Below are 27,120 nucleotides of genomic sequence, written 5' to 3' on the forward strand. Positions count from 1 at the left end.
CAGATCTCCACCAAACTTGGATGGAGGATGGGTCTCAGCCCAGAATAGACCCCATTAACTTTTGGGTTGGATCTGGATTAAGGGACAGATCCAGGAATTTCTTCTCACTTTCTTTAACATTGCAGATAAGACGTTTTTCTTTTACATTTTCGTGAATTTCTGAGGGAAAAAAAGCATGGATCTCGATGAAAAGAATCAGGCATACATAGGTGGCTGGTATCTATGAGTGAGTACAAATAAAAATCCGGATTAAGGCGGATTTAAATGTTTATTTGATATTTATTTGATTGAATTATAGGGGACTGTTGGACCTTGGTGGAGAGCCATTCTAGTTTTCATGGTATTAATCTGATATTCTATGATAATGTATTTTCAAAATCAACATCATAAAGTTGCTTCCTGTTCATCATGATGAAGGTTATCAGTCATCCAGGAGACGTCTGACCTCTCATCCAAGAAGCTTCTTCAGTTCTAACTAACTGGAGGGGAGTTGCAGGCGTTTAAACTCTGTGTGGGAGTGTCCTGTTCCTGTTCATTTTAAAAAACAGTAGGTATCATATGTAAAAATTGTTATGCGGTTGTTTATTAGTAATTTGTGACAAATTAATTTGTTATATCTATCACAATGAACACAATACAACCAATAAAATACTGAAAATAACAGCACATTGTGCATGAGAAACAGGATAAAGCAGATTTGTGACTATTATTTGAACAATGGTGTTAAAACAGACCTTGTCACAGCTTTTATATAAGCATAAAATATGACCTCGTAGGCACGCTACAGGCTATGTGCTCCAACATGACTAGACCACACAGACATGTTAAGCAGCCTCCCATATCCTATAAATATCCATATGATTATCATATGTCGTTTTTTTTTTCAAGGGCTGCCACAGTGTAGAGGCATTACGTCATCCACACCCCGGTTAAGGTTCAGTCTCTGCTCCAGTCTGCAGCCTCGGGGTCGCGACTGGCACATTTCCACTAAGCCGAAGGGGGATTTTTGTCATTTGGGCCACACGCTCCTCTTTTCACACCGTCCACTTACATTCCGGAGGTGTAGCGGAGCGTCCCGCAGACACACACTCGCTGACGGTGCTGCGCAGCACGGTGCCAGGGATGCCAAGCACCCCGTTACCGTAGAGACCCCGGAACATTGTGTACAGATCACGTAATATCCCCACATAACAGAAGATAATTACATCATATTTTACAGTGCTTTCTACTGTAAATACCACTAATGTCATGTGATTGAATATAAATACATTTTTGTTTTGATATTTCTATTGTCTCTTAATATTTTTTTATTTTTTTATTTTTTTGTACTTTTATTTTGTGGCGACAACAAACAGCCGTACAGTGAATATATTTCAGGAAAAGTTATTTTTATACACCATTAACAAATAATATGAATGAAGTCAAAACAAAATCCATTATAAATACAGCCTACAATACAAATAGACTACACACACATAACAAAGAGACCGGTCCGCCTCGGCCCTCCCTCCCCTCCCGGTTGGCGCAATGAACCGCACGCTCTCTCTCATCCCTTCCCGTCATGCAGCGCTCTCGCCTGCTCCTCCGTCGAGCCGCCATGTTGTCGGAGTGAAAGCCTGGGGTGTCAGAGAGAAACTGGGGCAGAAATCCGCGACCATCCACCCTCTCCGCCGGTGAGTATCACCTCCTCTCCGGTCGCGGTAGCACGGGGCATTGCTTAGTGACGCATCGGTGCGGGTATTGTCGCAATGGCGGCAGTTAGAGGGGCTAAAGAGGAGTATTTCGCGAGGCTGAAGCGGCTGCCTCCCTTTCTGCTGCTCGCCTCCTTCCTCCCGTTGTGTCGGTCTTCCGCTCCAGACAGCTCTCGGGCCTTTGTTAGCATCCGCGTCACGGGGACCTGTGGGGTTGCAAGGTCGGCAGACAGGTAGAGACCCCCCAGGTGTTAATTAATTAGAAAATGTCGATGTTAGGGGAAGGCTGCCGCTGTTAAAAACATTGTGTGGAGCCCGTCTTTGGCCACCGGTTCGCCCGGGCTGTGCTTGTGTCGGGAGGCCGTGTTATTGTTGGGAGACATGGGCAGTGAACCCTCCATAACAGATCCGAGACTGGCGTGAGTGGACGCGGATGCATGAAAATGAAACCCCCCGGTACTTCATGACGACCCTTTTCACGAAGCTTCCACACATTTCCCTTCGTTTTGATGTGTCATGTCTGGCAGGAGGGAAATGTTTGGTCTGTGTTGAGACACCTAACGTTATCTCATGCTAGCTGCAGGTTGCCTGCTAGTATTGTCACACCCCTGTCTGTACCCGGTATGCGGTGGATTGATCCCCGGTATTGAATAATGATTAACCCAGTTAGGTTATGGAAGCCAGTTCCTGTTTCCGTGTGCTACAAGTTAAACTTGTAGCATAACAAGCCGTGTGCGCCTCGCTTTGGGGAATGGCCACAGTGTTGTGGATTTCCGGGTGTTTCTCTACCTCATTTCGAGCTGTAGCACAGGAATAAAGAGCTAACAGTAGCTGAATGAAGAGTGCAGCAGGAAAACAAACACATGAGCACATATGTGAATGATCACTTGGCAGGCTGGTTTGTTTTTATCTTTTGGGACTGCTGAGCCGGTCAGCTCGTGGTTTTTGTCTTTATGGAGGAGGTGTGTTGCACGGTGGTTTCAGCAGGCTTGAGAGAAGGCTGCATGCATTTGAAGACTCGTGGTGTCACACTATGGCAAAGTTAATTACTGTATATGGCTCAGTGTAAAAAGAAGTGCTTGTAATTTCCTCATGGCCTGTAGGGACACTAATGTGAAACTGGTAATTTTAACACAGATTAGAGCCTGTTGGATAAGGAGAGGTTGTAAAATACAAATTACATCCCTCCGACTGCTGAAAAACCACAGAGCTTGTTGTGCCCGATGTTGACCACGACCACCACACAGATTGGTCCATGCACAAAGCATTTTCCTTGGGTTCACACAATAAGGATCTGCCCACCAACCTTAAACCTCGGGTAAATGACAGGGCCCATCTGACCATTGCAACATAAGGACCAATAGTTTGTCTTCATTTCTTGGCAAATAAAGTCAATAACATCCCTTGTGCAAGCTTGCTAATGTAATTTAAAATGTTCCCATTCACACAGTTCACATAGCTTAAAGTAACGCAGGCTATTACAGTCAGGAACAGTTAATCTTGTTTTAGAGAGATTCAACTTCATGGGCATTTTGGAAGAAGTAGCTTGTGATGCTCCATTGTGTTGCTAATGATTGGTCTACCCTCACTGTTATAATTGGGTCTGACAAAATATTAGAGACACCTCTCGGTATAATGCAGATCAACAGCCTCCAAAATGACCTCAAAGTTGAATTAACACAATTTCAACAAACCTAAACATTATAACCTTCGTGAAGATAGAATTTATTGCGGGACTGCATTCGTTTTGGCTGTGTGTCCCTAATAAACTGGGTTGAGTATGCACTCTTGTGTTGGTGTGACATACAAGCTGTAACAGTAGCAGTGATGTGCAACTTGGCTAAAGTCATACTTGTACAGGTTTTCATAACAACTACATTTCTGTGGATAGACCCCCCTTTGCCAGAGAAGGGGAACAACATTGTGACCAATATGCAGAGCACTTTGATAAGTGTCTCAGTCATGTAGGTGCTTAAAATGGAAGTTATTTTATGAGATCGTAGTCTGGGTAACTGTAATGTCTATGGCCTTGAACTGTTATGTTTGATTCCAGTCACACAGGAAGTCAAGTAGGACTGCACAATATGGTAAAAAAAAAAAATCATATTGCAATTATTTTGGTAGATATAATAGCGATATGTTTTACAGTTGGTGAGAACAATTCACTTTTGCATCACACTTTTTTATAACCCCATCAAAATCATGTTGAGGTGACTAGGGCTCCTGTGGTATACTGTTTAAGATATGCTGTGCTACATGGATTGAGGTGCACAGGGTCCCATCATAGAATAGACCCTGTTAACTTTTGGTTTGGATCTAGATAAAGTGACAGATCCAGGAATATTTTCATTGCGAAATAGGCGTTTGGACGTTGTCATTAATTTCTCAGGGTATAATGCATGGACCTTGACACCGAAACAGGTGTATCCAGGTGGCTGGTTTCTGTAAGAGTACAATTGATGCGAATAACGGAGACTGTTGGACCTTGACAGAGGTATACACTCTATGGGGTGCCATTCTAGCTGGAAGAATGAAAAACAACCTTAAGTTTTCAAGGTTGCATCAATTTTCGTGTCTGCCAGGACATAATATTTTGTGAAAGGATAATAGAGGGTTTGTTCAACCAAAAAATGGCCGATTCTGTAATTTGAATATTGCACTTGGCCATGTTGCGATTTTGATATTACCGTTAATTGTGCAGTAAAGTTTACAGTATATCATGTAACTGTTGATCCCAGCTCTCATGTTCTGATTATCAGCAGTTAAGTAGCTTTAATGACTCCAAAAATGTTAGACCTGCTGTATTAATGAAAGTGCAGTCCCTTTAATGCCTGCAATTTACAATCATATGCAACCTCAGTTCTTTAGAAAGAATAAACTGATTAGTTTGATATTTACAAAAAACATCTATTTTATTAGTCCTGTGTGGCTGAATGATGCAGTTCTACAATCAAATTAGACATTACATCAGTTAATTTGACAAAACAGACCATTTTCAGTAAGCACTGCTGTAGTGAACATATCTGTAGTCTTTCCTACTAAAAACTGTACAGCTTTCAGTTTTTCATAATGCCAGTTTTCTATTTATCTTTCTTGACTTGCAGTTCTTGCTTTTGATCTTATTAATATTTTTTGTACTCGCTATGTTTATTGTTATGCACCAAACTCCAAGGCAAATCCCTCGTTTGTGCAAACATACTTGGTAATAAACCTGATTTTGACACTTCTACAACTACTATGGTAGTTTTGGATATACCCAGCTGAGAGGCAACATCTTTTATTAGGTAAACCTCCCTAAAGCTTATGAGAGAGTCAACCTATTTTGGGGTGTTTGAGGTGTTGTTTCAACTTTTATGGTTAGGGTTTTATTATTCTGAGCTGTGTTTCTAATAATTAGTCTACCCTCACTGATGTAATGTGAGGTTGATGGACAAAATAATAGACACATATTAACCTTGATAAATGTGGGTTTTTAATGTAGTGCTTCATAGATATTTTACATGTAGCAGATGAACTGGGAACCGAGTGAAGTTCGACATTAAATCCAGTTCAAGCTACAACATTGTTGAGAGATTTTTTTTGCATCGCTGGTGTGGCCCGAAGTTGTCAAATGTGGGAGGCTATTTCTATTCTGAGATGACTTATTGGCTCCATTTGCATGAGAATACACAGTGCTAACATTTTCATTCATGTTGGACTGATTATATTGAAGAGCAACACTGACTGTGAACTATGATCATAAACCACTCAGAATAGGAAAACACTTAGATGATCCATTTGTTTCACCCCGTAATTTATCTGCTGTCACAACTTCATTTTATGAAGTAGAGTTGTAGAACACAATAATTGTTTGTCTTTGTCATGATTTTGTTGTAGAAATTAACTCGTGCAGTATAAGCCATCTGACTGCGACAGGGATTTAAAAAAAAAAGTTTTCAGTGCCTGTGTTATTGTGTATAAAGACATTTGTACATCTGCATCCTTTAAGCTAAGTTGATCTAAACTTATGCAAAACTCATGCAGTCAATAATACCACAGCCCTGCAATAAATCCTACAAAGGTGACAATGTTCATGATCTTGATCTAAGAGATCTTTTGTTTAATGTACTTTGTGGTGCTGACTAGTATTTTGTCTGTTCTCATTTAGAGGAGAGGTCCCAACCCCTCTGGTGTGCCACATTGGACCTTATTTTAAACAAATAAGTAAAGTAGTTGATGTGGAGAGACAAATAAGTTTTTGATCCTGTTTGAATTGTGCCACAAATTACACATATGATGTTTGTCTATTTAAAAGATAGTTCTGCAGTCTGTTGTGAAGTTAGGAAGGTACCATTTAGTTTCATGTAAAACAGCTCGGTGTACTACATTGTGTTGCTCAATACATGTCACCAACATGGCTGTCACCTTGGCACAGGAAAAAGTATGAAAAAAAGTGAAAGAAAATCTGGCCATATTATTAGCTGAAGTTATGTGAGAGGGGAGTTGGTGGTTTTATGAGCTAGCTAATATGCAGGACCGACTACAGGGTTTTGTTGCATGTAGTCTTTCTACTTGATATCACCACAGTCCTATATTTCATTCGTTTTATGACAAACTGTTACTTTCCCAAGTTGAATAATTCTTGTAAATTAACATACATCGTATGTGTAATTCTTGGCACAATTCAAATGGGATCAGAAAAATATTTGTCTTGTCATTAACTACTGTACATATGGCCTCTCTATACATGGAGCAGATTCATTGTAGATGATTTATATTAGACTGCATTAGTTTTAAGTAGGTGAGCCTAATTGACTGGCAACTGAGCATATGGTCTCCATCCTGAATGAGTAAATTCTGTGTTGGACTTGTCACAGCTTATCAAACATTTTGTTACTTTAATGTATTGAGCAGGTATATGCCACTGTTTGCATATGACTGATGTATTTCTCTCTGGACAGGCTGTGGTGGAATGAGCAGTGTGTGTGTGTTGAAGAGGAAAGCAGTGCTCTGGCAGGATTCATTCAGCCCCCACCATAGAACTACATCTCCCAGCATGCCCGTGGTGCTGAGCAGCGGAGGACATGCCCCTCCAACTGGGCAGACCCCTCAGGCCACACCCCCGAGCCAGCAGGTAAAACCCACCACCTTGACACCTTTTGCATAGGTTGTTCATTCATTCATGGACAAACATCTGTCAATAAGGAACATCTCTCTGCAAATATGTGGCTGCAGAGGGGGTTTGTACAAAGTCTTAAATCTTTATTATGCTCTTAAAAAGCTGTATGGGGCGCCCCAGTAGCTCAGTTGGTTGAGTGTGCAATCCATGTACAGAGGCCTTGTCCAAGCTGCAACGGCCCAGGTTCGAGTCTGACCTGCGGCCCATTGCTGCATATCACAACAATAGAAAATAACTGCCAACAACTTCAGCAGGTTGTTTGTTGTTGTCTAGCTAGCATAATCGATATGGGAAATGCTAATCATCAGATTGAGCTGGAAGAGCCTCCCATATCATTTAAATGCGCTTCTTGGCAGCATTATGGTTTACAAGTAAATTGTGACAGCACTAATAAAGAGGAGTAAATCAGATGGACTCTATTAATATTGAAATTGGTCAACTGCATTTGTGCAATATCATATCATTTTTCCATATCTGAAAAAAAGCTGGACCTGTTTGATTCTGGTCACTTGTGAATATCTCTTGTCATTGATGAACTGAAAAAAGGTCAATGAAAATTGCTGCTAGTTGGGCGGCAGTGTGTCCTAAAATGTTCCCTTTTGATAAAGAAGTTGGCATTTTAAATGACTAATCCTGAAAACAGTCCAGTACATTTGATAGGTAACAATTAAGTCTGATTAAAGGACTCCTTGGTTACTTGTCCTATTGCATGCTTTGCGTGTACAGCAAATGACCAAGCCTAGCTCTTTCCAGTACATGTTGACTGATTCTTTGATGACTGTGTCTTGTGGGGAATTTTGTGTTTACCCTCAAAAATGAGTAAGAGAGGAAGTCGACGTAGGCTTTGTCATTGAAATGAAATGCATCCTCCTATCTGGATGTTAGTAAAGACAGGATGTGGCCTTAAATACGTCAAACTCCAATACTGTGATGAATTTTTCATATCATATGATCATATGAAAAATTCTCCTTAACGTGTGGTCATAAGATTGAGGAATTTACAAGAAGGAGTTATTTTTAATATCCCTGCAGAAAACCTCTGATTATTTCCACCTGTGCTTAAATGTCCCAGCAGATTCATTATTTTAATTAATATCTCTGTTAAACTAGTATCCATCCCAGGTTCTCTGCTAAGAAAACTAAAGAATGGGCTTTCTTGTAGCAGCACACAAGCTGTGGAGTCATCTTGTTTAAAAAATTAAATAATTTTATTTTGGTGTGTTGTGGTATTTGCATGATGATTCCTTGATGATTCTACAGTACATAGTTCATGTATTTGGCCACTCAGTTATATTATATTGATGTTTTTTCGTATGTTCCACGTGTATTTGAATGCAATCATGCTCAAGTTTGTCATTTTCTCTTTTAAAATCAGCCCTCTCAAACATTAGTGAAAACTTCCAAATCCTTGCTTTACCTACAATTAAGTTGTTGCTCAGACACACTCTGCTTGTTACTGTTGACAGTAATTCCAGGATAATATGCATGTCTGCTTGTGTGTGCGTGTGTGTCTCTAGGGTGTGGCGGGTGCTGGACGTTCCCAGGATGATGCCATGGTAGACTATTTCTTCCAGCGACAGCACGGTGAACAGCCCGGCAAACATCGCTGGCCCACTGGAGACAACATCCATGACAGCCAGGTGTGTGTGTGTGTGTGACGTGTTAGTGTTGCACAAGTGATAACATGCTATTGCACCACTGATGCTGTTATTGTATTATATCACGTACTACTGTTTGCTTGTACTGAGTGACTAAGTGTAAAGAAACATTTGTACACAGAAAACTTCATTCTTTAAATTGATTCTTGTGTAACCATAACACCATGCTGTAGACGTATAGTTTCAGGTATAATTTTCAAAATAAGAGTTTTAGTGGCCATTTAATGATGGAAAGCAGACACAAAGTACCAGGGGTGCAACAGATCAGAAACCTGCAGTTTTCAGTCACAGATCAGGTCATTATGTGGATCAGCAAAAAGAGAAGACAAAAAAATGGGAGACAAACAGAACGTTGCTTTCTGTTTATTCTGCAAAACAACTAAAGCAAGAAACTTAAATGAAGACAGGATTCACTATGTCCTGTTGGACACCAGAGAAGATTAAGTAATGTGTATTTCTTTATAATACACAGTAAATTTGAGGTAAGAAGGATTCAGTGTCGCCACCACAAAATGTCGCCCATTATTCTGCTATTAATAAAGGTATTGATAAACCCTTCACCTTTGGAGCAACTTTTGCTTCTCTACGCCCACCGTAGTTGTAGTAAGACATGGTGTCCAACAGACAGGTGGAGTTAATTTTGAAGTTATAATCTGTATGTCTGACCGTCAACATTTTACAGCTGTTTAATTTGAAGAGAAATTAGCCATGATGTACTTTAGGATGCTAAGCTAACAAGAAAATAGCATTAAGCTGTGAATGGTTCACTCAGCCTCCCTGGTTTTTAAGCCAGGCTCCGTTCGAATATCTTTCTGTTTTATGTTGTTGTGCTTACCAGCTGAAATAACATCAGTTAAGATCTTAGATAATTAGTGATTATAGTCTTAAAAAACATTCTATTTAAGTGTGGCCTTCTGTAATGTTCGAGGAAAAACTATTCAGAAGGTAATTACTTATTAACATGAGTAATTAAAGTTTGGTTAATGTTTATACATTGAGTATAAGAGACATTACTTCATTCTTCCATGTCTCACTGGGTTCTCTGTCTGCAGGTGCGGTCCATGGACGAGCTGAACCATGACTTTCAGGCTCTGGCTCTGGAGGGACGCGCCATGGGAGAGGTGAGACATCAGGGTGGGGGACTCAGGGTCACTTATGGTCGATATGAAGGTGACTTCTGTGACCATGTAGCTTAATACCTTCTGACATTGGAGCATTTGAGCTGTGGTTACTTACAGCATGTGGAAACATTTTTTATACTTAAACTTTGGATTTAACTCACTGGATTTGGAGAGGTTGGATGCGACATGTCAACACTTGACATGAAAATGGCTGCCCTGTATTTTGCACCTGGCTGAATGGACACATGATGGATTGCTCAAACTTGAATAACAGGAAATCCAGGGAAAAATAAATGGATCAGTGGCTCAGTGAAAGGCCTTTGAGCCAAAAGTAGTGTGGACTTGTGTTGGCATTGTTCCTCCCAAATGAAAAGCTCTGAAAGATGAGAAGAGACTGAGCAGAGACGCTTTTTCATTTGAGTCGGTTTGACTGGCTGTTTATTAAAGAGTCTATACTCAGTAATTCTGTTAATGTTGGACCAGTGCCCGCAATTAGTTTTGGCTCGTTGAACATGGTGCTGATGTACATTTGTTTTGAATTAATTTTGTTTGGTTGCCATCGACTGTAATACATCTATAATGATGTATTAACATGTTACAGGCCGATCGGTTCAAACGGATTTTAAGTCCATGTGTAAGCAGGAGTTGTTTCCTGTTGCCAGAAGACACTGATCAGACAAGGTCTTTTTATAGCGAGAAAAGACTGTAATAGACTAATAGAAAGTGAAGAGATTTGAATAGAGGTCTGATATGAAACACAATGAGCTGCTCAGAGTAAGTCCAAACACTTAGAACTACTATTCAAAATGACTGACATTTTTAAGTACAATTAACAAGCCCTAATTGTTGTATGGTTGCTCTCAGACACTGGCTTCAATTGTGTGGTTGTGTTATTTTGTTTTTGCTCCGCTCATCTAGCTAGAGTGGCCTGTGCTTGTTTGTCTGGGTTGCAGTCAGGGGTCAAAGTACTTCCAAAACATGCATGCATTACTGGAAATAGCATAGCACGCGCACAAAAAGCCAAAATAAATGTTAAAGACATTCTGAAGGTTCGTAAGATTTAAGGATCTTTCTGCTCACATGCTCAGTTATACAAACTATTCACTTATGATGCTTGTTTTATTTTTCCCATTCTTCTATGTGCTTGAAATATCTGTATAACCATGTTTAACCTTGCCTTTCCCCCTGTCTCCTCTTCATTGTGTCTTTGTAGCAGCTGCTAACTGGTAAGAAATTCTGGGAGACAGACGACTCTGGGAAGGATGGACCAAAAGGGATCTTTCTGGACCAGTGGAGGGACAGTGCATGGGGTGCCTCAGGTATAAATCCATCTGTTTTTAGATGTGTGTAATAAGGTGGCAGACAGGAGCTTTTGTGAAACATTTTTTCTCAAGTACATCCACAAACTACCAGAACAAATGCTGTCTGGTGTTGTATATTTATATTCCTGTAGGAATCAAAAGCTGATGTCAACTTGAATTCACCCTTATGTTCTCTCAGATGATGAGATTTGAGATTTCTGGTGTATCTTATCAACACAATGCAGTTATTTCTGTAAAAGAAATATTCCTTCATTTCAGAATCAGTCTGGTACACCCCTCATCAGGTCAGATTTGTGGGGACAGTGATGCATACATTTGTTCTGACTGAAATGCATCTCGTAAAAAAAAAAAAAAGCATGTTGGGATGATAAGATTTGCAACACTGCAGCAGCTGATACATATTGCAACAATATTATCTGTTAATGGTGCTTATGTGTTGGATCACATTCATGCCCGAAGTGTTTAAGGAACAAATATATAATCGTTATTTAACAGTCCCTGTTCCTCTCATGTCAGATCACTCAGTGTCTCAGCCAATCATGGTGTCCCGCCGGCCAGGGCAGGGCTTCCATGGCGGCGGTGAAGTTGGGGTGGGCTCGGTGATGTCCCCACGGTCTGAGAGTGGAGGGCTGGGAGTTAGCATGGTGGAGTATGTCCTTTCCTCCTCGCCGGCCGACAAACTGGATTCCTGCCTCCGAAAAGGACCCTACGTAAGTCCTGAAGTCTGCTCTCTCTCTCTGTCCATCAGTGTTAGTTAGGCTCATATCCTCTTTGATAACTTTCATTCTCTTCTGCATCAATGCGTTTCTTTTTTTGACCTCTGTCAGACAGAGATTGTCAGATGACAACATTTCTTTCACCTTGTCCATGTCAGTCTGTCCTCCCTACTCTTTACCTCTGTCACTGGCAAGTTATCAGCACCTCTATATTTCAGGTTTTTTTCCACAGTATCAGTCATTTCTTGTCTCTCTCCATCATACAGGGGCAGAGGGATGGAGAGGTGGAGGAGGAGAAGAGGGAGAAACCGAAGGCAACATTTGAGGGAGAGAAATTGAAAGAGTTGACAGAAGGTGAAGCTGATGTGATCGGTGACGTCATCAACCCCAACGGGCTGCCTGTGCAGAACGGCCTCGACGTCGACGTCAAAGAGTTTGGGTAGGACTCAACATGACACAGGCTTACAACTTGAAATGCTTCTCGCTTTACTAACAGCGTTTCTCCTGCTGTCTCACCTCTGCAGTCGTCCCCAAGGCAACATGCCAGCCCCTGGCCCTGAGGGTGACCTGCTCGGTGGTCCCGGGGGTGTAGGGGCCGAGGGCCTGACACCCCTGGGAGGTGGTGGAGGCCCCAAACCTCCTGAGGACTTCTCTGGCGTGGAACAAGGTGGTGTCACCATGGACCCCATGGAGTCTGTGATGGAGCCGCTTCAGTTTGACTACAACTCCCAGATGCAGATGGACTCTGCGCCCACTGTGGGCTTATTTGATTACACCAACCAGCAGCAGGTAAGAGCAACATGCAGCGAGTCATGAGCATTTGTCATTAGCTCTCTGAGACGCAGCTCAAATGGCATTGAAATTTCATTCACCTGTCATGCTGTTTGCAGCTGTTTCAGAGAAACAACGCCCTAGCAGTGCAGCAGTTAACAGCAGCCCAGCAACAGCAGTACGCCTTGGCAGCAGCACAGCAGCCTCACATTGGTAAGAGAGACTGTGAGAGTGTGTGTGTGTGTGTGTGTGTGTGTGTGTGTGTGTGCGCGCTTTCTTTTTTCACTGTCAGACTATTTGCCTCTTTTAAAACATAGCATATTTCTAATGATCCTAATTAAAACAATCAGATTAATTTACTTTCATTATTCTTGCACATGCCCAGCTATCCCCAGCAACACTCAAGAAGTAGCCCAGCTTAAAACATAAACACAATGCACACGTTTTGCATCCTCTGTTTCATCACATTTGCTTTGGCTGTAAGGAATGTACAGCTTGGTGTTACAGAATTATAAAAGGTGATTATAATGTTAACATGGTCTTACCATGACTTTCTGCATCAAGAGAGGAGAGAATCGAAATGCATCTAAGAATCGACCCCCCATCCCAGCCCTACTTATGTTATTTGACTTTTTTTTTTTTTGTACATTTTATTTGGCACATTTTTTCGCTTGTGTGCTCTTAACTGACACAGATTAAAGGAAATTCTACCTCTTCTTCTTTTTTTTCTTTTTTTTTACACGATAGGTGTTATTTCTGTAGCCTTTGCTATAATTCCTTTTGATCCATAACATTTTACTCGCTAGTTTTGTATTGATTGGATCAAAACTGTACATCAATATACACAGCTTTACAACATAATGGAAAGTGTAATGACATGATTGCACACGGGACTCGTGTTTACTTCCATTTTTTGGAGGTAAAGAAAAGAAACAAAGAGTATGACCTAAACTGTCCCATAAGGCCCGTAATTTTATTTGCAGGAATGTCATATGTTTGTTGATCATTCCAGTGAGTTCCAAAAACCATGTTGTTGTAGTCCCACGTTTACTAATTAATTCAGGGTTGACGTTTTTCAGGTTTACTCAAAGGCAAGAACTGCTGAACAAGCATAAAGAGTCTTTCATTGTGATCAGTTCAGCAGATCTGGAGGGCTCTGTTTTATTGATTATTATCTGTGTGCTGAAGCTTTACTGTAGAGTGTTTCTATGAATTGGTTCCATGTGTTATGTAAAACCTTCAGGCCCTGTTTCACCTTTTCCCTCCATGTGTTCCCCAGGTCTGGCCCCAGCTTTTGTGCCCAATCCTTACATCATCAGTGCTGCTCCACCAGGGACAGACCCCTACGCAGCTGGACTAGCAGCAGCAGCTACACTCGGTGTGTTTTGATGTGGACCCTGAGCTTCTTCCTGTTAATTAATTTTCTACAGTAAGGAGACACATAAACTCACACATTTGTACCATCTCACCTGTTTATTTGTGTCCAGGACCGGCAGTGATGCCTCCCCAGTACTACGGTGTGACCCCCTGGGGGGTCTACCCTGCCAACCTCTTCCAGCAGCAGGCGGCTGCAGCCAACAACTCGGCCAATCAGCAGGCGGCAAACCAGGGCCAGCAGAACCAACAGCAGGTCAGTCGGCTGCTCGCCAAAAAACTAGCATGCTGATGGGCACTGGCTCAAGATGTTTCTGTCAGAGCGCTACTTAGGTGCCAGCTGAAACGTGCCTTCAGTCTTACTGCTGCTCTACTTGGATCTCTGAGCAGAAATCTGATCGTAGCCTGTGTAGAATATAAACCAGTCAGTGGGAAATGTTTCATTTACCTGCTGATTATTTACTCTTTACATTTGATCATATATGCTAATGCTAACTTAAGGAATGTGCTCTTATCCTGGCAATTTATAACATGCAACCATTTGTTTGTCAGACAGTGACGGATAACAAATGCGTCTTGTTTTTCTTTGTTTGTGAAGGTGATGCGTGCTGGGGGCAACCAGCGACCTTTGACCCCCAGCCAAGGTCAACAGGGTCAGCAGAATGACCAGCTGGTTGCAGCAGCAGCAGTCAACTCAGCCCTTGCCTTTGGACAGGGGTTAGCAGCAGGAGTCCCTGGTGCGTATGATGCTCATTCACCAGCAAAAATCCCAACAAACCCAGTCACATTTGCGATGACAGCACAGTTTCACAAAAAGGCGTTCCTCAAAACTTATGTTGAAATGCTGAATATTCGTCTGTGCTTCTCAGGCTACCCAGTCCTCGCCCCTGCAGCCTACTACGATCAGACAGGAGCCCTGGTGGTCAACACTGGAGCCAGGAGTGGCCCTGTCCGCCTAATGGCCCCTGCCTCTGTCATCATATCTCCTTCCGCAGCACAAGCAGGTAAGATGGCAAATGCACTGAAGACCGAACAGACGGAATAATGAACGATGTCGCACACAAAACAAAAGATTGCATGTTGTGGTCTTTAAAAACATCTTCTGAATGTCCCATTCATCCAGAACATTTAATTAAGCGATTATGAGGCTGTACCTTCAATGTTTTTGTTCCCAGGATTAAGTGTTGTTTATGTGAATTTTTACACTGCTGTCAATATGATGTAAAGAATGGTTAGTGGAAAGAAATGCTCTCCCAAGAGGCTTTGTGGCTCTGGTTTCAATTGTATTAATTTAGTATGACTTTATATGGCTGTTTACTCAGATTAAACCTGTGAAATCATTCTTGTTTGTCATCCTCCAGTTGCAGCAGCAGCAGCCTCCGCCGGTGGTGCCAACGGTGGTCTGGGCGGTGGGGCCAACGGTCCATTTCGTGCCATGACGTCCCAACAGCCTCAGCAGCAGGGTGGCCCTGGTGGCGCTCTGGGAGGGAGCTCCTTTTACGGATCCTCCTCCCTCAGCTCCTCCTCCCAGAGCTCCTCTCTTTTCTCACAAGGCTCCGGCCAGCCTGGACCAGGTTCTGCCTCCCTGGGCTTCAGCCAGCCCACCTCCTCCTCCCTAGGGGCCACGCTGGGGGCCACACTGGGAGGCTTTGGAACTGCAGGTAGGAATACACCATTCCCACATAGTTTTATTGGGTTCGTATAAAGTGTTGAAAGTTTGGAAAATGCTTCATTTGACGATGTCAAGGCAAAGAATATTGGAATTAAATTACAATCCATGAAAAATGCTGGACTTTCAACATAAAATCGTGTTTCAGTCTTGGCTTTGGGTGCTACCTGCCCTGCATGTTTTAGATGTTTCGCCGCTCCAGCACACCTGATTCGAATGATCACCTTGTCATAAATTTATCATTAAATAATCATGATAAAAACAAATGTTTCATTGAGGTGTCTTGAAGGTTTTTCGAAAAGTGTGAATCTTACTAAGCTGTATATAAACCCTAATTCAAAATTAACATTTTCATGATCTAATTTGTCTGTCTCCACCTAGTGGCCAACTCGAGTGGTGGCAGCGGCTCAAGGCGGGACTCCCTGACAGGCAACAACGAGCTGTACAAACGCACGCCCTCTAGCCTCACCCCGATCGGTCACGGAGGCTTCTATAACGGCACCTTGGGCTTCAGTCCTTCCCCGGGCCCCGTGGGCATGCCTCTCCCCAACCAGGGCCCCTCCCATTCCCTCACACCCCCACCTTCCCTTTCCAATCACAGCTCCTCGTCCAACCTTAATCTCGGTACGTGCGTTTGATTTAAACGACTGAGATTACCAATTTCATCGAGTGTGTTGTGTTTTACAGCAATGAAACTTGAATAGCTTCTTTGTGATTTTGTGGAAATTGGTGCTGATGCTCATTCGCCAAATCAGAGCTAGAGCTATTTTTATGTGCCACAATATGCCAGCGAAGACGACTATAGATTGGTATTATTTACTGCACCGATTAGTTGATTGTGATCAAAAACTCTTTATTGAAGCTTCACACACAGACCGATCTAGGTTTTTACATTAGCTGGTGTTTTTGAATACGAGGCCTAAACAGGACATTTATTGGTGACCAGAGCAGTGTAGTTTTATAGCGAAGAATGCTCACATATCTACTTTTATATTGTAATGTAACATGTATGTAAGTATACACTACCATTTATTGTTTTTAAAATAGTGCTGCTAAACGTGTCCTACTTGGCTCAAATCAGCTGCTGCTCCGGTTTAGATTTTCCTAAACTACACGACAAAAATGTGACAGCGAATTTGTAATACAGCTTGTTTTGAGGGATTGATTGCTGGCTGAGACTTTTCTTACTTCCTGTGTGTTTCCCATGATTGGCAGTTGGCAGGGTGAGGTGTACCAAAAACGCTCAAAAGTGTGATGAAACAACAATCAACAAGATGACGGAGCCAAGTCGAGGCTTTGTAATGACTGTGATGGATTACCAAGCGTTTGCAGTTTTCAACACTTTAGGGGTGTCATATTATACAGATAAGAAATGCATGAAATGGCAGCTTTTGAAGGGAGGAAACTGCACAGAGTTTAGTTGAGGATGTCATGGCTCAGACACTAATTGGAATATTTGCTACCATGCTGTTGTACAGTACAGTCCAAACCATTCTCAAAGGTTTAACTTATTTGTTCAGGTTTTGTTGTCTTCATTGCTAGCTGTATGCCTACTTCTGTGTTGGTGCAATGAGAGCAGTGTAAAGCTGGTGTCAGATTCCACGAATGGCCAACAATCATCTGAACCAGGCTGTGGCAAATACTTAAGTTTTCTGTACTTTAATAACATTTGATTGTAAATGCATTGTTAAGAGTCAATGTCATTAACATTTAAACATCAGTCAAATGAGGTTGAATAAACTGAAGAATACTTAAGTTTATGTTAGGACTGAATCGTAGAGTTGTTAATTTTTCTGTGGTCTACTTGATTGTCATATTTTCGGTGTACACAGTAACTTTTTCTTGGTGTAGGCTGCCTTAATCTTTTTGGGCAATGCTGCCATCCAGTGCCATGCTTCTGTGCTGCAAAGTTCTGATATGATTTTCATGATACTGTGTCCAAAATTGAGTGTTGCCATGTCATCAGTTAAAAAAAAGAAATTGGGGCTGGACCGATTATTGGGGACGATATTCAGCATTTTTTAATTTATCAGTATCAGAGTTATTTGTGTCTGATTACATAGGATATATACATAAAAAATGCAGCACTTTGGCTCCTATGCAGGATCCTTTTTCTGTTGGTGGTCACCACTTTGTTGGCTCAATGTCAACATCACTATCGGATGTTACTAGTAATAGCCGATCAGCACTGAAAAATCTGAATTTGCAAAGTTACTAGTAGCTAAAGTTATCAATTAACTCAAGTAGAGTTTAAGTATTAAGTAGCAGAAAATGGAAATACTGAAGCAAAGTACCTTGAATTTGTACAAGGATACAGCACTTTAGTAAATTGTCACATTCTATTGTTATTATCGACTTTTTACATTTATTTTCATTTTTATCTTTCCTGTAAATGTATATCCATCATTGGTCTCCTGGCTTATTAATAATCAGTGTCAGCCCTGAAAAAATAATCCATGATGACTCACCCAAGTATCGTTGACTGCTGACAACCCTGGCAAACTAAGAAAAAGCTAATTTAAACATTTGGCTTGTTTTGTTTTTTTTGCCGCGATAAGATCTACATATCTGCAACACTCTAGATATTTGTATGTGTATATGAGAAGAAAAAGATTGACATTCAATTTTTTAAATACAGATTAAGCTGAAATAAAGATTTCCTCGGATCCTGGAGCTTTTCTTGAACAGTATAATTTCTGACAATCCCGTCCCTCTTCTCTCTGACCCAACAGGAGGCCTGACCAATGGCAGCGGGCGTTTCATCTCTGCAGCCCCAGGAGCGGAGGCCAAGTACCGCAGTGCCGCCAGCTCAGGCTCTTCCCTCTTTTCACCCAGCAGCCAGCTGTTCCCTTCGTCACGGCTACGTTACGGCATGTCGGATGTGATGCCATCAGGCAGGAGCCGCCTGCTGGAGGACTTCAGGAACAACCGCTACCCCAACCTGCAGCTTAGAGACATCGCTGGCCACATCATGGAATTCAGCCAGGACCAGCACGGGAGCAGGTACGCAAATATCACTTCAACCTAGAATACACAGCACAAATAAACACTAACATGACATGATGAAACATGATATCCTGATTTGACAGCCAAGCCTGCTACCTGTGAGATAACTGTGGTCTTGCAGATTCATGTCTACCAGTGCAAAGTAGCTCTCATAAAATCTTGTTTGTAATCTCTGTCAGCCTGTATAAGATACGTTTTCTAAGAAAATCAGATGATACGATGAATGCTTGGTAGATTAGAGATCGGCCAAAAAAAAGCTCTGTGACAAACACAAGTTTATGATACTTACACATTTTGTTCAGCAAGAAAATCTTCACAGATTGACGCCACTTTTTTGTTTTTCGAAGCGTAAAATAAATCGCTAGAAATAAAAAGTAAAAATAATAAATAAAAATAATGTACGGCTATAAAAGACTACATTGCAATCGCATGACTTAAACGTCACCACCACTAAGCGTCTTACTACATAACTACTATACACGTTTTCTATAAATTTATGAATCTACAAGTTGTAAAGTAAAAGAATATTTGCAACTAAGTGAGTTGTGAGTAGATAAGTCTTTGTGTTCAATGTGATGACGTTTAATGTCCCTGACAACTTCTGTAGTCTCATTTAGCCACTTGTTAGCAACCGCTGTTGCTTCATAAGCAAGTGCTTCATAATTAAATTTTGGGACATTTAATGACGTATTACATCATTTTCGTAGGGAAAAGGGGGGTAAATATCTCAAGCCTTTGGTCACCGCAGAACTTTTGAGATGAGGGAAGTCGGATGTGCAAAAATGCTAGCTGATTTCTGGGTTTTAGGACAACAAACTACACCACTCTATTTTAAACTAGACATCCCCAGTTTGCAATGCAGGGATTCTGGTCAGATTTGTTCTGCTCCAAGCTTAAGCTGAAATGTCACTTGAGCTATTTTCTCACTCTTGTTGAAGCTCCTCCAAAAAGGGTAGAATGCCTTTTATTTCTGACATTTCAGAAATTTGGTGCAGACTGTCAGTTGTCACAACTCTTTGATGTCTGAGTGAGAGATAGGATCACCATTTTTCAGTTTGACAACTTGAGATTTCACCAGAGTTCACTCACAATGTGTTAACTTTTGTCTCAAACATCCCTGACTCTGTGTAAATAACCCCGGCTCAAGTTCACTGTGGACTGGTGGATCAAAGCTCATATTTCTTCTTATCTTCAACACTGAAGAGCAGGCTTGATTTTCTAATGTTTCAAAGTTACAGCCCTCAGGACATGTCCTCCACTGACTGGACCATACTGTCATATTTCAGGTTCATTCTCAATATAAACTAGAATCTAACCAGTGAATGTGACAGCTATATTTCCGACGCTGCACACAGTATTTGTATTGATAACGGAACAAACCCTGACTGGGCTCCTGGTTTCTTGGTCTGTCTGGGTTAAAACGGATGCAGACTGTACCACTGAAATGATCTATTAATACAACATGACGTCCAGTCTGCAGATTCCAGACATATTCTTTCCTCAGCCTCTTCAACATCACTCTCCGTTTTTATCTCTTGCTTTTTGCCTGGCATCCATCACTATACCTCACAGGCTACTTGGTTTGTTCTCCTTGTCTGTTCTACACTCTTGAGTTTCATCTCCTTTTGTCTGACTGTTCCCTCAGGTTAAAGATATAGGATCAGCTCTCTCTCCCTCTGTCTTTGTACATCTGTTTTACTTTATTGCTCTGTCTCTGTCTGATGTGTTTATTTGTCTTTGTCTTCAGGTTCATCCAAACTTTGTAAATCCCCTTTATATACTAAGTGGGTTTTAGGAGAGCAGGCGGTATACTTTCTCATGAGGCTTTTGTATATTGCAAACGAAAATGAAGAAAAACAAAACAAAGTACAGCGGTATGGAACTCAATATAAAATATATCTGTTAATATAATGCTTATCCTCTGTCTCTTAAAGGTTTATCCAGTTGAAATTGGAGCGAGCCAGTTCAGCGGAGCGCCAGCTTGTCTTCAGTGAGATACTACAGGCGGCCTACCAGCTCATGGTGGATGTCTTTGGAAATTATGTCATCCAGAAGTTCTTTGAGGTGTGTATCATCAAAGTGTGCAGAACTGGATCTGAGTCTCCAAGATTGAATTCATTGGAACATTTCAGTCTGTGTTTCTCTTCTACTGCATCTTGGGCCTCATTACAGAAGCCGCCTAAGTCTGATATCCATTCTTATTTCAGTTTAGAATGACATTTGACATGACATGACGTCTTTGTGTTACAGAAACATGATTTCTAAGTGTATTTAAGAACCGTCCTAACTAAAGAGTTTTCCAAAGTTACGAATTGTAGATTAAGATGGCATATAGTCTCCGTCCTAAATTCAAAATAACTGCCAAGAATAGCAGCAACACTGTCGTGGGTCTGTATTGCAATGACAACTAAAATGGAGAGCAACATGGATACTAAAATAGAGATTTGAAAGAATACTCGAACTGTAACTTTTGAAGAAGCTTACATGGATTTTAGCCTGTCGGAGAGGCTAACACCGATATCAGCATGTTTGCTTTGAATTTCCTGGACCATGTATTAGTATCTTCTCCTCCATTGAGATGATTAATGCCTTAGTCTCATCAGAGCCAAAATTTGAAAGCCTGTCTTTTTTTCCATTATAGCAAGCTAGCTAGCCAGTGATAAGTGGATTTTGACAGCTGTTGTCATGGATACAGACAGTCTTGCACACATCCAAAACACAGATAAAGGCATGACAGGACGAGTGCTGATTGCAGATCAAGTTTGGAGTTCTAGTTAGGATTCCTTAAGATAGCATACAAGTTCTGAGATAGGATATGACACGGCCGTGAGTTTAGGAATTGCTTCTGTAATCGGAAGATTTTTCCTACCTTTGAAACTTAAGATGGGACACGCAGTAAGGGCAATTTCCTGTAATGGCGCCCTAGTTTTTATGTGGTTTCTGGCCTGTGAGAGTGTGTAATGTGCATGGTATTGAGTCATTAAATGAGTTGGACTGTTTGCAGGCTTATCATGTATGTTTGTGTGTTTCAGTTTGGCAGCCTGGACCAGAAGCTGGCTCTGGCAGAGAGGATCCGAGGTCATGTGCTGTCACTGGCCCTGCAGATGTACGGCTGCAGGGTCATTCAGAAAGCTCTGGAGTTCATCCCCTCCGATCAGCAGGTCATTGTAAGTACACTGGTTCTCATTGCACTGTATGGAATTATAAACAGTGGAAACAGACTGCACCTTTGCACTTAAATGACCTTAATTAAAATGTTTAAAGGATTTTTTTTTTTTTAAGCCTTCCAATTTCAAAGCACTTCTACTATCCATGTGCTCATAATTCAATCTCAAATGAGAATACATTGCTCATGGATCGCTAATTTCTGTTTATGTAGCAGAATGCTACATTGATAGAGGTACACTCCTCACGCTGAAATGGCATTTTTCATTTACATTATGGGTTTTATGTTGGAGCTGCCTCGTGTAGCAGCAGGTTCCTTGCAGGCACTCTATCATCAACGATGAATGAGGCTAATGATACCACAGTTTATATGCAAATGTTGAACTGCAGGTGGTGAGATAAGTCTAGCTGAATATCAACAGGAAATCATTTTGCTTAAATTCAGTGGTTTTGGAGGAAAAGTAAAGCAAGTGTGTGTCTGTGAGAGAGAGGGGGAAAGGTATCCATCTCTCCTTAATGGACCTCAGTAGATTTCTCCAGGGCAACTGTTCAAAGCCCAGTGTTATTTGTTGGGCTGTGAGCCACTGTGAAAAATGAAGGAGAGGTTGGAAAATGCTTTCAGGCAATATTTGACTTCTCACAAACAATTACATGTCCCTCTCCACATTCTCCCTCTTCCTCCGACTCTGTCCTCCTCCTCCTCCTCCTCCTCCCTGCAGAGCGAGATGGTGCGCGAGCTGGACGGCCATGTGTTGAAGTGTGTGAAGGACCAGAATGGTAACCACGTGGTGCAGAAGTGTATCGAGTGTGTCCAGCCTCACGCACTGCACTTCATCATAGACGCCTTTAAGGGACAGGTGGGTTCCCGCTGTGTGAGAGGACACACACACACACACACACACACACACACACACTTTCCACAGTCAATCACTGAAGCCTGCCGGTGCTTGGCTGACATCCACACACACATACTTGTGTGCACTCATACACTGTCGCTGCCTTGAGGCACCGAGCATATTGTCACCGCCAAAGTACGTCGACTCACGTACTGAGTCCTTCCCAGGGACAGGGTACGTTTCCATGGCAACAGAAACCTCAGCCCAGTGGCAACAGCCATCTTCTATCCACCAGCTAAATGTTACATTAGCATAAGGTGTTAAAAGAAACATTTTGTGTGTTTATGCAAGCGCCTTTTGTTAGATACAGATTAAAGGTTTCAGTTTTGAAGAGTCACTCTGACATTAGATTCTTACTGGCGCCTGAATCTTTTGCCTCTCAAACATTTGCATGTTGTCTAACTACATGTTTTTGACTCGGTGGCTCAGATTTGCTTGTGTAGCTGTAAGCATGTCAGGAATCTGCTCTCACCTTCCCCGCGGGGGTGGGCTGCGAGTGTGAAAGCATGCCTATGATCATCTGTAATCCAAGGGACTTTCTGCACCTTTAGTGTCTGAGCAGAGGTAAATTGGTGTTTTGCTCTGCTCACTGAGCTCCAGCCGCACTTGGCGTATGTGATGAATAAGTAAAGATGTGCAATTATGTTTGTCTCTCAGGTCTTTGCCCTCTCCACTCACCCTTACGGCTGCAGAGTCATCCAGCGCATTCTCGAACACTGCCTTCCTGAACAGACGCTGCCTATACTAGAGGAGCTCCATCAACACACAGAGCAGCTTGTGCAGGTAACATACACACACACACTAGCTGTCATTTGCTTTCCTCCGGTTATGTTTTTCAGGATAATGACACCTCGTGTTGGCTTAAATAAAGCTTCTCTCAGTCCAGATTTTTGAAGTTGGCTGCGTGTTTGATGTGACGTCAGAAACGCCAGCTGGTGTTCTCACGTTTTAGTTAAAGTGTCTCTCCGGTTTGTTTTATTTAGGACCAATATGGCAACTATGTCATCCAGCACGTTTTGGAGCATGGCAGAGCTGAGGATAAGAGCAAGATAGTGGCGGAGATCAGAGGCAATGTGCTGGGACTCAGCCAGCACAAGTTTGCCAGGTAAATTCCAGAGCAAACACACACACAAGGTCTGTCTTATCTTCCCTTCTTCTATGGAAAAGGCTTTTCTTTCGAATTTCACTTTCCTTCTTTCCAATGTGTCTTCATGCTAACCCCTCCCATCCTTTCTTTAGTAATGTGGTGGAAAAGTGTGTGACCCACGCATCACGGGCGGAGCGGGCAGTGCTGATAGACGAGGTGTGCAGCCTGACTGAGGGCCCCCACAGTGCCTTATACACCATGATGAAGGACCAGTACGCCAACTACGTGGTGCAGAAGATGATCGATGTGGCCGAGCCCACCCAGCGCAAGATCGTAATGCACAAGGTAGGTGGAAAGAAGAGTGTCGGTGTATGCATCCCATCAAAATACTGGGTTAATGGAGGGTGGTTCGTACTTTTTACTAGAATTAATTATAAGCTGGCATGAATAGAAATCTCTCACCAGACAGAAGTGACACACTGGGTGATACTGGTTGAAGAAGAGAGGCGCTTTGAGGCATGCAGTGTTGCATATCAATCTTATTCTGAATGTTTTAACAGCAATTAAAAGACTATACTTGCAAGATAAAGATGTATTTATCCACAAGGGCATTCTTGTGCCAGAGAATGCTCAAAAATACAGTAACATAATAATGATAATAAAATACAAATGCCACAATAGACTTACACAAAAAACTGTAAAAGGAGTAAATGCTGATCAGTGCCAAATGGAATAACAATAAAAATAAGATTTATTTAGGATAAATAAATTACAATAAATACTCAAATGGAACAGGTAGTATATACAATCATATTGACATAATAAAAGGTTATATTTCATCCGATATTGTAAAAGTGGTATTGTAAATGCTTTTGAACAGTGTAAAGCGATATTGCGCATTATATTGAGAGTTGCAGTACGATAGCTTTAGCAGTTCACCTTGGTGTGTGGTCTAACTATGTGGTAACTATGAATATTATTTTCCATTTCTGCCCCTAAATCCCCCTTAATGCACTGGACACTAGACCTTTTAAAAAAAAAATGGCTTACTTTGACTCTCCAACAAACAGATGTACTGTTTATAAATTGTAATGATGACAAAATGGGCTGGAAAGCAATTTCACATTATAAAGAAAACACCACTAAATGGGAAACAACTTTAAACACAGATTATCACAAAGTATTTGATGAATTTTGTTTTGAATGACTAAATGATTCAGCATCATCTTGTCAACCTTAAATATCCCTGAAGGGTATAAAGACAACTCTCCATCGACCCATCAGCCCTAACCCTTCATTCACCTGCACATCAATAAATCTTTTTAGCAGGTTGCTGGTGTGAGTGGTTCCCTAGGCAACAACACAGAAGCTGACACAAGCACAAGTGAACATTGATTTTTAGATAAATGGGTGTTGGGGTTGACGTTAAAACAATCAAGATTTTTCTTGTGGTTGTTTGAAATTGCTCCACCAGTAAGGATGTGTCTCTCTTCATTGTGAACGTGTACAACATGTGTGTTTGTCTTCGTACAGATCCGGCCCCACATTTCCACCCTGAGGAAGTACACGTATGGAAAACACATCCTGGCCAAGCTGGAGAAGTACTATATGAAGAATGGCGTCGACCTGGGTCCTCTCTGCGGCCCTCCTAACGGCATCATGTGAAACGACTCCCCTTCCCCTCCAGCCTGAAATAATGTCTACCACCTTTATCCTCCCCTCCCCCACCCTCCACCTCACCCCCTTAAAGTTGTCATGTCTACCAGCCCCACCCTCCTGTCCCTGTCAGGCCTTTCAGAGGGCATCGTGCCCACTTCCCCCTCCAAATCCTACTCGCCGAGGACCGTTGACAGCCTCTCGGGAGGAGCCTGTTACTACAGGCAGCCTTAGTTTTTTTTTTCTGATTTCGTTGCCCCCTCCCCCACCCGAGTCCGGGCCTTCTGAACTGGGGAAGGGAGGGCAGGGAGTGGAGAGAGGTGAGCCCTGTTCCACTCATCGCTTCACTCCCTCCTCCTTCTTTTATTTGTTTTCCTTTGGTTTCCTCTTTTCTGATGAACTCAAAAATCATTTCACTTTTTGCTACTGCTGCACACACAATCCTAGTGTCCCCCTGCCCCCCTCCTCCCATCCTAGCTATTTACCACTATGAGATGGAACGAGTATTTAATTTGTCTGACTTCACAGAATCATAGACGAATACACACAAACACACACACACGCCATCAGCTAACCAGCAGACAGATCATTTAGCATGGGAGATTCGTTTTCTGGTCTTGCTTCTATAAATATAACGTGTATACTTGGTGTAGACCTTTGCATATATATATAAATATATATATAAAACTTTGTAGTTTTTCTGGTTTTTGATGTTGAATCTGTATCTATAATGTATCCTAGTAGTGACCACATACTTCTGACTGTATAATTGTACATTTGTAAACCCTTGTAATGTAAAAGTGCTTTACCACCCTTTTTGGTATGAGAAGAAAAAAGAAAAAAAGCTCACTCTGAAAAAAAAAAATCTTAGAAAAAAAAACCTGTGCATTTCAGTGTATATTCTCACCTCCTTGGTTGTGACATATGAGTTGTTGTATATTGTAAATTGTAATATCAAATTTTTGTTTTGAAAAGCCCTTTCTATACAGCGTAGTACTTGTACAAAGATTCGCCACGCTTGGTTTTATCTTTATCTTGTCACTGCTTAACTTAAGACGTCGATCTCCCACTGACTCCCAATTGGACATGTTATGTTAGACTTAGTGGTGTCTTCTGGTTTATGTTGAAGGTTTTGTTACTTTGACCTTTTTTTTTTAAGATCTTTTTATAGGAATGCTTTACCCCATGAAATGTGTCGTGTATGGGTATGCTGGCCGGGTGGGAGAAATAACTTTTACTCATTTAAACCCCCCCATGACTGTTTTCAGAGGGGTAAACCCATGGATTGTACAGAGGAGATTCTTGTGTTTTTTGGCATTTCTCTAGTGCTGTAAGTGCTGTATCATACTGTCTATGTCCTTTTGGGTGAGAGAGGCAGCCCGCCACAGCGCGGTGTACATTTGGAGCAGCCTTGTGTATATTTACTACGAGCACACCTGTAACCATATGTGTATAGTTAACAGAACCTGTGTATGCTTATTGCCTGGGCAACTATTTTTTGTAACTCCTGTTGTAGATTGTCTCTAAACAATTGTGTGATCTTTATTTTGAAACCAAACTGAACAAAAAAACTTTGAAAATTTAACCGTCTCAAGTGTGCTTCATTGTGTGTTGTATGCGCTCACACAGGGTGAAAAGACAAAGCAGACACAGGGGTCTTTCTTACTAATTTTAAGTGATTTATTTATATATATATATATATATATATATATTTAAAAAAAACATCAATCTGTGCCCTGGTTTTTTTTCAGCCATATAAATAAATCTATCCGATGGGGGCTGGGCATCTTTCTCCTTTCGCTTTAGTTTCTTCAGCTGGCAACTTAAATT

General features: G+C 41.6%; 1 protein-coding gene across 1 annotated transcript; it reads left to right on the forward strand.

Moving 5' to 3' along the window:
* Positions 1-1,502: 1,502 nt before the first annotated feature.
* On the forward strand, positions 1,503-26,875 carry pum1 (pumilio RNA-binding family member 1). The gene is given in 24 exon segments (XM_084380098.1): positions 1,503-1,673; positions 6,632-6,650; positions 6,652-6,804; positions 8,367-8,489; positions 9,560-9,628; positions 10,842-10,947; positions 11,467-11,660; positions 11,933-12,105; positions 12,191-12,455; positions 12,557-12,650; positions 13,717-13,815; positions 13,925-14,067; positions 14,410-14,548; positions 14,681-14,815; positions 15,173-15,472; positions 15,862-16,104; positions 18,213-18,483; positions 20,421-20,550; positions 21,519-21,653; positions 22,371-22,508; positions 23,205-23,330; positions 23,531-23,652; positions 23,787-23,979; positions 25,168-26,875. Coding segments are annotated over 24 exon segments (3,648 nt in total). The 5' UTR covers positions 1,503-1,527; the 3' UTR covers positions 25,300-26,875.
* The last annotated feature ends 245 nt before the right edge of the window (positions 26,876-27,120 follow it).

Source organism: Pagrus pagrus (assembly GCF_965226575.1).
Source record: "Pagrus pagrus genome assembly, chromosome: 17".
In the NCBI taxonomy this organism is placed as follows: domain Eukaryota; kingdom Metazoa; phylum Chordata; class Actinopteri; order Spariformes; family Sparidae; genus Pagrus; species Pagrus pagrus.